The 11,263-nt window shown below is 39.1% G+C and overlaps 1 protein-coding gene across 5 annotated transcripts in view; it reads left to right on the plus strand.

The window, feature by feature from the left end:
* SPSB4 (splA/ryanodine receptor domain and SOCS box containing 4) overlaps positions 1–8,262 on the plus strand; it is a 140,455-nt gene extending 132,193 nt beyond the window's left edge. For all 5 annotated transcript variants that reach the window (XM_079315081.1, XM_079315080.1, XM_079315083.1 and 2 more), the window contains one exon: positions 8,043–8,262. In XM_079315081.1, the coding sequence (XP_079171207.1) occupies positions 8,043–8,170 (128 nt within the window). In that variant the 3' untranslated portion in view covers positions 8,171–8,262. The remainder of the gene's footprint in view (positions 1–8,042) is intronic.
* The last annotated feature ends 3,001 nt before the right edge of the window (positions 8,263–11,263 follow it).

An 11,263-nucleotide genomic window follows, 5' to 3' on the forward strand; every position in this document is an offset into this window, starting at 1 on the left:
AACAAGCACACAGAAAACTTGTGAGAAGTTCCAGCTGGGAATGGAGGTTGTAAGCAATGGAAATGTTGAATGAGGTTGTGTTATTTCTGTCTGGTAGTGTGGAGAAATTGTGGTGAGGCTCCAGCATGCTGGGCACAGTACAAGAGATGACAGGGAGCAATTCACTGTCCTATAAAATTAATATGTCACACAAAATGCAACAGGTAAAAAAGAGGCCAATGGGAGAAGGGCAGAGGGAGCAGTCAGGCAACCAGGGACCCACTGGGTTCAGCACAGTGCCAACATTTTGGTTCTTTGCATGCTTCTCATTCATTCTCTTCCCTTTTCCCTCTCCCCCTCTCATCCTTGATTAGCTAACCCAAAATAAAAAATGTCTTTAAGAGCAGCTATGAAAACATACAAGTTTAAATTTTAGGATATTTTAATCAGTATGATTAGGTTTCCTACCAAGAAATCTCCTCATCTGCTGTCAAGCTATTAAGGCAGAAATGTGTAAATGAGTTAAAGGAATTGGAAGAGGTTCACCAAAAATATCTTTGACTTCCTGCCCCCCTTTCCTGAGCAATAAGGACTTGTTCACAGCCATAAAGGCAGCTACAGGTGTGAACCTATGCATGCTATTTTATATGCATGTTTATGAAGCACATCTCATGAAGAGATAAAATGCAAGGAATTGTTTCAGCATATTTCAGTCAGGATGTTGCTCACAGTGTGTGGGTGCCTGTTGCAATAATTGTCTGCAGTGGTTTGTCCTTGAAGCCTGAACTTTCCTTCAACTTTTGCTGTTATTACTTTCTCCATAAATCTGTCCATAACCCCTGAATAACATTGTCTTTGAACTCCAGTGCATCTACTCAGTGAAATTCTCATCCAAGCTTTAATCTTCTCTCACCTTGATATATTTTAACTCCCCTCTTTATGGGCTGGCACACAAGCTGAATTTAATGGTGATAAATGTATTTCTGAGATTAAAAGCTATAAAATATACATTACAGATTAATCTGAGCCAAATCTCCATTGTCAACGTGGTAAATCTGGGGAGGTTTGATCAGGGAGGAGCCAAAGAGCCTGTGGTTGTAGCTTAGGCTCATCTCTGATGTCAAGCACATGGTTTTGTTTGTTGCTTTTTAAAGAGTGTCTATTAATTTTTGGTGTCTGCTACCCCAGAACATTTAAATCATCACTGAAGCAACTGTCCCAATTTACCCTCCCACTGTGTCCAAGAGCAAAGTTTGAGATGTGGAAGTATCTGAGGGGAGGAGAAGAGCAAGCAAAGCCAGAAAGGAAATCTTTCCAGCCCATCTTCCTTATTTGCATTTTCCTGATGCACATAGGGGATGAATTCATGGGTCCTTTCTCTTTCAGAAGGGAAGTGGCCACTGGTTTGGCATATGTTCTTTGTCACCATGCAAATTTATCAAGATATGGCAAAACAAGTTTATTGCACAGCTTGGCTGCATTTTTTAAAAAGCCACTTGTTTCTGTTAAAATTCCTTTTTATCTGACTGTTTTGCAGTTTGTGAATCAGAGCAATACAGTTTAGTAATCTAAGTTGTAGAAATAGTGTGGTAAAATGTTTTAAAATATGAGTCATACCCTTGGTTTTGGTGGTGGAAATTGGATTATTATGATGCATATATACATTGAAATTAGTAGTTGTAATTCAGAAAAATAAGATTTCCAGGTGAGTTTCCACAGTAAGGTGTGCCTGAGCCAGACTTTGTACTGTGCCTGTTCTTTATATGAAATGTGTTGGATTCACATTTCAAAAAAAAAGTGATCATTTCATAAAAGGGTGTTCCACCCTTTTTTGGGTGGATCATAAACCTACCCAGAGGGTAAGAACTATTAGAGACCATAAGGAGCTTCTCAGAGGAGTTGCTGCAGGTATAGGTGTGTAGCAGACAAATTACTTTTCTAAGAACACTCCTATAACCAATATGATTTTTAAAATTTATTGACTTATGCTTAAGCCTACTAAATTGAAATCTTTAGGAGTGAATTTTAAGCCTGTTTTGAACTAATTGAATTTAGGCTCTGGTCTTCATGAGTCAGGATCAGTTGTCTGAGTCTTGTGTGTCTACCTCCCAGGAGATCACAAACTCTGAACTGCAAAAAAAGACATTGCTGTATTTGTGCTTAAAGGACAGATTCTTTATCCAACCCATGACAAAAGGCCACTGGTTTTGGGGCTTGGTTTTGGTTGTTTTCATTCTGTTCTGCTTTTCAACCATTTTCATCTCAAGAAAGCACAGCTGGAGAGCATTAACTGAAAACAAATGATGTTGCAGAATATCTGCTTGCTCACTGCTGCTTTTTCAGCTTAATTCTGCTAAATGCTGCTTGATTCAAGTTTTGAACTGCCTTTAACTGCATTTAAAACTTAAAATCCAAACCTGTAGAACAGTTCTCCCTTCCCAACCCAAGGTATGCAGAGGAGGATGGTGGGGAGGGCTACCCTCGAGTCCTTCCCTCTGTTCAAGCTTTCTTGCTTTCCTTTCTCCCTTTAACATATTAAATTTCAAGTGCCGAATTTTTGTGGGATGCGGGTGAGCTCCAATACAGGGCGGTGTCTGTGTTGTTTTTGTATTTCACCTTCCCACCGTGCCTGCTAAAAGCAAGGGGCGGGTGTGGACAGCACAAAGCTTTGTTTGTGCTGGCAGACAGCTGCTGGAGACAGTGTCTCCTTATCAGCCGTGCCTGATAACACACCATCTGCCCATCTGCCACCCCTGAGCTTTGGAAGGCACTGCTGGAGCTCCCGGCTGCCCGGGCAGGGTGGCAGGGGAGGATGGATAAACCTGGGACTTAGGGAAAAATGAAAATGCTCTCCTGAAAATCCCGTTGTGCCCTTTGGAATTGCACAATTCCTGACAGGTGATTGCCCTGGATCGCCTGGACCGTGATTTCAATACGATTTCTAAGGTGCTGCACTGGTTTAGGCTGCAGAGCTTAAAGACATCTGTGGGGAAAATAGATAAGTGTTATCCTTTGTATGAGTTTCCATTGCTGTTAGGAGATTTATTAGCATTTTTTATGGCCGGTCATAGCCTGTGTTCTTTAATATATTATTTGCAATTTCCTTTCTCTAGATTGTGCCATTTGAGGAACACAACTCAAATTTTCCATCAGTTGCATCAGGGAAGCCATAAATATGTCACAAGGGGTGTATTTATGTACCCTATTATGTGTTGGAAAGAATTTGGCCTGTACTGTGTAAAATTAAAGCAATAATTAGGCTTTGACACAAAGGTTGGAAGGAAAACTCCTGGCTTACATATATTTGTGTGCTTATTGTGTGTCATCATTAAATGGTAGTTACAAATTTCTGCATACTCTAAATCACCCTAATGAAAACACTTGGGCCATGTTACCTCTTAGCAGGTGTCTTAATAACTGGGGGAGGGATGAAAATTGAGGAAAAAGGATTTAAGAGAATTCAGAGGATTCAGACAGACATCAGCTGAGGGCTGACAGACCAGCTACTTTTGGTAGCTGGGGGGGGGGGGGCACAGAAGTGCCTTCTGTGAGAAACTGCTGGAACCTGACTTTAAAACTGCCTTTCAGCACTTGGAAACACTAACATGGATTGCTGAATATAAGTGCTTTTTAATAAGTGTAAGGCTAAAACTATTGAAATGCAAGGTAACTCGGTGTCTTAGGTATGTATATAAAATAACTAAAAACCAATTTTCTTAAGTTCTGGTGACATCAGTTCTTAGGAAAACTTCCTTTGTCTTTTACCCAGCTTTAATTTTGCAGATTGTGGTTCCCCTTCACTATCATCTCTGCTTTTATAAAATGAGATAAAAATAAGTTCTTCATAGATTAATGAAAGCCATGAACATGAGGTGCTGTTAGAGCTTTACAAACTTGTTTTTAAAAATAGCATTGTCATTTGGCAAATAAGTGTTGTCTGCTAAGAGCTGCTCTTTTGTGTGAGCCGTGTGTAACATTGCAGTTAATAACATTTAGTGTTATCAACTGCTAGATGACTTTATCTCAACTACAAAAGCCTGTTTGCAGAGAGGAGGCAGCCTTGCTGGAGTGCCAGATTGTTAAATAACTGCAGGTTGCCAAAACTAAATGAACTTTTCAGCTGGTAATGATGTGCAAATTGCTCACAAAAATGTATGTGCACTGGAGGAATGCTCACAAGCAAGGGGTTGTGTCTGGTTAAAACGTTTCTTTGCCTTTGTCCTTAACCCAGCAGTGACACCATTAGAATGAATATATCTGTATGTATAATATCACAGTTGTTTTGTGTTATTAATAGCTGAATAGTTACTCAATAGCTGTTTTAATTAATGTAATTAACCAAATATATATTTAGGCGATTTTAAAGTTATTAGCTGTTATGGTAAGTAGCTATTGAAGCTCTATTGTGGCTCTATTTCACCTCTTGGTGAAATGTAGCTCTGGGTTAGAGGAGTTGCTGTGGTTGTGCTGCCAGTGTCGCCCTGGGTGTGCCTGTAGTGTATGGAAAGGAAGGTTTGCAAATGGGCCTTTTTTTAGGTACTGGTACCTAAGAGAAGGGGAGACACAGAAATTAAACACTGACATGCCAATTAAGCAGTATTTTTAAAGTTAATTTTTTCTTTTCTTGAAAAATAATTTTCTGTAATGTGGCAGGTATGAGGAGCTACCTTTGGGTGAAGAGGTGTCAGAGTAAACTTCAGAGAGAAGGTGATCAGTTGAAGTGTGTCCAGGAGGGAGGCTGGAGTTGGCCAGGCTGGAGCTGATACCCAAAAGCTGCAGTTTCTCTCCAGTGCTGCTGCAGCCCAGAGGAAGCACTGGGTTTCCTGTGCAAAGCTTGCTCCCTTGCCCTGCAGTGTCTCACCTTGGATTTCTTAGCCTGATTGGAAATTTAGTACAAAGAGCCATTCTTGTGAATCATGTTTTCTTTGCAATTTTGCATTCCAGCTCAACAATTCATTCCTCCTTTTTTTCTAATGGCAGTGACTTAACTGGAGTTCACATAACTTTGGAAAAATTGTTAGCTCAGGTTTTTCTGGGGGCCTTGAATGTTCCAGTTTCAATCCATTGGGGATTGTTTTAAAAATACAACTCTTGATATACCTAATATACATTAGAATTAGTGGGATGTTCTGACAAACACTTGATATCCCTGGATTTAAAAGTTTTTCAGAGGTATTTTTCTGTAGCCAAGATAGTGATGTGTCTTCAGTTATTCATCTTCCCATCTCTTGCATTATTAGACTCTTCTCAGCAAAATTTATAAGATCTCAAATGAAGACAGCATTTTGGAAATATGATTTGAATGTTTGCATGTGCTGTGGGGTGTTCTGGGTGCATGGAGTCTGTGTGTGAGTTTCAGGTGGCATGGCAACATCCTCAGGCTGAACCAGTCCCTTCCCCTCTGGAAGGACTGAGTTACTCAGTCTTTTATTCCTGCTTTGTAAAATATGTAGTAAAAATGTGAGATGTGGTGAAAGGGGAGTGCCAGCATTTAGGTACACACCAAGTGGTTAATAATGGTTCTGTCGAGTTAGACTGCCTGAAAATTGTCAGTCTTTAATTTTAGAGTTCTACCTTTGTCCCATAAACTATTTTAAAGCTTAGATTGTTTCTTTTTCTGAATTTATTTTTTAATCATTAGGATTATGCACAGGTACATACACTTATAACTTAAAATGCTGTTATTACAATTTTTTTCTCAAGTTCTTACAGCCAGCACCCCAGAAAACATATTTTTATTTAGTATTGTGGGACTAACCTGTTCTGAATTTATTGTAGGTTTGAACTGCTGTCAGGTAGAATAAAAAGAATATAGTTCAATTTTCAAGTTGCAAAACACATTTAGTATGTGCAATTTAGCAGCTGTTGCAAACACTTGAGGGCATTTTCTTCAGCATTTGAAAATTCCCTGTAGAAGTGAGACAGGAGACATTAATTTAGCATTTCAAGCTTGAAAAATAATTTAACCTTTCCTTAAATTGTGTTTTGAAGTTTGGGATTAACACTGTGCCTGGCTGCACAGATGGTTACATTTTACATATTCCTTTGTCTAGGAAAAAAAAGAGACCACATGGTCAGTTAATGGCTTTAAACACTCCTAGTCCTCATTTTATATCTTCCTAATGGGACCTCAGAGGTTGTGGGAAGATACTCAGAAAATTGTTGTTTATCGTGTAAGATGTGTTGTATTCTGTGTCCCAGAACTCATGATCTATTTTTGCTCCTGCTTATTAATCCTGGTTAATGAATTTTACAGCTTCATCCCTTAAGATTTAACATCCATAATTCTGCTGTGGAAGAAATGAAAACTAAGATCATCGGTGTAGAGAGAATGTTGCTTTATTAATGGAATGTGAGGGCTCTTACTTTGTAATTTTTTATTAGTTAAATTATCAGTGAAGTGCATTGTGAAGAAGTAGACTCCATATCAAGTCACTGAAGTGGTTATAAGAGAAAAAAGCTTTTTATTCTCTCAGAATGCTTTCTAAGCTTTTTTGCAGCCACTTTGGGGAAATATCATAGTGAACTGAAGATGACACAAATCAAATGTGATCCTGGGAAAATGATGGAAAATCCATTAAGTCGGTGGTGTGTCACCAAAGCAGACAATTCTAGTGTATAAAACCAGTCCTTAACTGGGTATTTTGTGCTTTGTAATGATTTTTTCCCAAGTAGTTTTAAAAGTATCAGCTAAAAAATTGATAGATTAACAGAGAATTTTAGAATAAAATCATGGAATGGTTTGGGTTAAAAGGGACCTTAAAGGTCATTTGGTTCCACCCCCCTGCCGCAAGGAGACACCTTCCACTAGGCAGAGTGTGTAAATCTTCATGTGGCACTTAAAACAGATCTTGATAAAACCACTGAATACAGCACTGAGCACTTGTCAGAAATCTGTCAAGTTTATAAAATGTTATCACTACAATATAGGCACGGTACTTTTTCCCCCCTGCTTTTGAAAGTGCTAGTAAGGTTTTTAAGGCTATTACTCTTTTTATCATGTAAAGAAGAAAAGTTTCCTTTCATCTTTTAAGTTCTTACCCTTTTAAGCCAGAATGTGCAACAAAATCCATCTGGTTGGAATTATTAAAGATAGCAGTAACTGGTACAAGATTCCACAGCTTCATTCCAGCTCCTGTGGCAGAAGGATTTCCATTGCCAGCACTGCAGTCACAGAGATGATTCTTGCTATTATGAGGTGGAAATTTGATGATGTTCCTGTAATTCTGTGCTAGCTTTGCAGGCCAGGATGGGCTATAGGGGTGATATGGTTTGACATGCTGGAGGTCAGTGTTTGGGTCTCCAGTCTTAAGTGCTATCACTGGCATTTCTGGCAGATAATGAGTTCACTTTGATTAAATTAAGCTTAAAACATTTGAAGATATTGTTTATATATTTGGGGGGTGTTTGTATGCATACATATGGGAACACACACTCTGCCTTCCAGTCAGCCAAATCCTCCTCCACTAATTTATTCACAGAGGAAAAGGTTATGTTTCCTCTAGATTTTCAAGAGTGTTTTGTTTAGTTTTTCTTCCAAGGGACTTCCTAAAAAAAAGGCTAAGAGAGTGTTGCAGGAAAAGCACTGTTGGCTGAGAAGTTTGGTTACCCCGAAGTGCCATTTCCAGTTCCTAAGATGCAGAAGGAGGTGGGATGTAAAGGTCAGAAGTTGCCAGTGTAGTTCATGTTAACACAACATGATGAATGTTGTGTTATAAACACAGTAGGAACTCCCTGTCTTGTTTGAGATCTGGAAATGTGGTAACTTCTCATGCTTGGTAGAATGGCCTGAAGAGTGGTTTGGCATTACTGTTCTAAACCTCACAGGCAACTTCTTTAAAAGTGTGAAACTTTGCAGCCCCTTAGTGTGAGGGAAATGTAGAAAATTCTGCCTTGGCTTCTATCGATTATCTTAATTGCCTCAGGATACAAAGGTTGTCCCAATACCATTACTATCCTTATGTCTGATTGACAGAATACAGAATCTCTGTTAATAAACAAAACACTTTGTAAATGGAGATGCTGAACATTAACTCTTTCTTTTCTTTGTCCTGTTTTTGCAGCGGAACCCCTGCCTTTAATGGACTTGTGCCGAAGATCAATTCGCTTTGCTCTTGGCAGAGACCGCCTGCATGACATAGAAATTCTACCTTTGCCTCTGTCTCTGAAAAATTATTTACAGTACCAATAAGACATCTAGAACCCTATGGCCTCACATTGGACTTCATCAATGCAAATGGCAGAAAATTGTTTACAGCAAAATATAAATCTTTGTGATGGACACTTAAGTGTTATTTAATTTTTAATATATATATTTTTTCTGAACCAGTGAAAGCAGATCACTGTGGGGGACTACTAAAGAATGTGGAAACATTGATTTGATTGAGGTTCATGTGTTACCTGTTGCCTTTTGTGTTTACAGTCCTGAAGGCTATCATTCTCATCTCTCACACTTTGATTGGTTTATCTTTGTTACTTCAGATAAATGCCAATAGAAAATCTGACCTGCAAGATTCACTGTCCTGCAGACAGAGATTATTCAATATTATGATTTTCAATTTTCTTTCTCTCCTACACTTTACTCCAATAAATAAAAATAAATTGGCAAAGGAAAAGTCTTGACAATAACTTTTGAAAAACATTTAAACCTTGGTATGCGGAGTTGTTGAGAGTTCTGTGTGTTCAGTGCTCAACATAGTTAGGCCTATAATGTCTAAAAGCTCTAATGTTTAAAAGAAACAGATTATTTTCTAGAAGAAGAGCATGTGGTTTAAAAACATGGGAGGAAAAAAAACAGTTCATGTGTCAGATAAGTTTCTGGACTTGGTAACAGTAAGGTGCAGTCTGTTGTTTTCAAGACCAAATCTAGTCCCTCCAAAGTTCTGCAGTTTATAACAAAGTGTTCATTGTCCCAAGAATTTAGGATATTCATATTTTAGGAAGCTTGTCACTTTTTTTTTTTAAACAAATTTATAATTTTTATGTGGTATGAACTCTAAGTACTTTGTTTTCTTTTTAATGTATGTGTGGTTATAATGTTTATTTATCTGTTTAGCGTCTGGAGTTCTCATTTAACTGTTTTCCATCTTGGGGTGACTGATTCTGGTTTTTTCCCCAGCTCCATCTGAAATGTATCAGTTTTTCAGTCTCATCCCTTTTTTTTTAAGATGCTGCTTTCTGTTTGTGTTTCTTACATGTTTCAAGTAATCTGCCTGAATCAGTTATCTAGTTTTAAACTGGAAGTTGTTGTTAGGGCAGAATGTCAAATGTTTAGACTGAGCTGCCTTCAGCATATTTTAATGTGAATTTACTGATGAATGAGGAGAAAATTTCTAATAAAGTCTACTGTCCAAAGTAAAACTCCCATCTCCTTTGATGAAGTGTTAAAATTGGTCATAGCCCAGAGCTGAAGTTCAGTTCCTTGTGCAGCTTTGCAAATGTTTCTGTTTGGTTCTTCTGTGGGATTGCTGCTCTGGGCTCCTGTGTGAGAGACATGGCAGGCAGTGGCCTGTCCCATTCTTGATTTACCCCATTCACCCTGAGTATGGCCATGCTCTTGCTTTCAACACCATTCTGGGCTGATTCCTCTGAGCAAAGCCTCACTTCTGTGCCAAGCTGTGCTTTGGGACGTGGTGCTTTGGAGGCAGGTTGGAGGTTGACTGCTGTGCACTGATGATCCAGGCAGAACTCCCCAGATGGCTGCCCTGCTCTCAGTCACCCCTGGGAACGGAATTACAGTTCCAGCTGGAAAAGAGAAATGTGAGCTACAACAACACAAGCAAGAGTGAAAGCCACAAGGCAAGGTAACAGAAGGATGTCAGGAGTTAAATAACTCATGTTTGACTGTCTGAGCTTAACTGTAAGCTTCAGCATGGAATTATTTTGGACTTGCTTTCACCCAAGGCGAGAGGTACATACTGCATTCCTTTCTTTAATCTTACAAAAGGAGAGGAATTACAGCAGGGATCCACATTGCTTATTTTTCCCACTTGCTTTATTTCATGTAAACCTTTTGTCTCAGTACACTGGAAGAAGGAGCTATAAAAGTACAGTTGTTCACACAAAAGGCAGAACAAGGGTATGTCAGGTGATCTGTCTCAGCAAGGTAAGCAGCTGTTCAGGAATGACAATTCTGGTAGACCTTACTTTTCCACCACCCAAGTCCATGTTAGGTAAGCATTCCCTAAAATTAGTGTTCTACTGTAACCACAGACTAGATTTTCCTTTGAATAACTGCTGTAACACAACTGTTCTTTTCATTTGACCCAGACCAACAGCTTTTTAATGTTATGGTAAACTGGGAATTGATATCATAAGACAAATTAATGGTGCCTCTGCATGTTAATTAACCTTATTGCTTTACAGTTGTGTTGGAATTTTAGTTGTTGCCTCTTCTGTGATGATTTATCTAAACCAAACATCCTTATTTTAACTTTCAAATTTTTTTTCCTAACACTTAGTATCTTCCAAGGCATGACAGTTCCATAGGAATTATCTTACTGTTGCCTAATTACATATTGTGATTCTGTGGATGGTAGATACATCCTTCATATGGTATTAGGGCCGTGTTTTTGGGGACCAAAGTCTGTTTGATACTTTTTATTTGGTCTCCAGAAGCCTTGTAATGAGACTGCAGCATGGAGAATATTAATGATACTTCAGTGTTCTTCCAAACCATCCCTGTGCAAATGGATTCCTTCCGAGACGGTTTATAGGAAGCAGGGAGTACAGGTGAGGATGAATCAAGAATTGAGGCTAAACAAGTGGTCAGAGTATCTCCTCACAAAGAGTAGCAGGAAGAGTCTCCTCTGCCAGTGAGCTCCAGCCTGGGTGCTGTGTCCTTCCACTGATTCTTTAGGCTCCCTTACTGGAATGCATACTGCCTGCTTCAGGAGGGAATTGAGCAATAGTTTATCAAGTGACCCTGCACAGGCTTTTGCCTGAATCAGTGGTCAAACACTAAGTTGTTACCTTCCTTCAACCAAAGGTGGTGAAATTTCTCAGAATCTCCATCCTGGCCACCTAAATTCAGGAAGTTCCCTACCCAGAGGTCCACTCTAGGACGTCTCACAGTGAGGGTGGTCACTTACTACAAAACTGCATTACTTTGAGATTTGGAGTGAGATCTTCCTTCCCTTCATATTTTCAATTTCCAGCCACTTCTGCCTTTCATCATAAGAAAAAAACCAGACAATCCATGTGAAGGTTTCCAGCTTTCACTGTGTCCCTGTGCCTGAGCAAAAGGAGTGCAATTTCTCTAGACATGATGTGGAAGTGAATTTCA

The sequence above is a fragment of the Erithacus rubecula genome (assembly GCF_903797595.1).
Source record: "Erithacus rubecula genome assembly, chromosome: 11".
In the NCBI taxonomy this organism is placed as follows: domain Eukaryota; kingdom Metazoa; phylum Chordata; class Aves; order Passeriformes; family Muscicapidae; genus Erithacus; species Erithacus rubecula.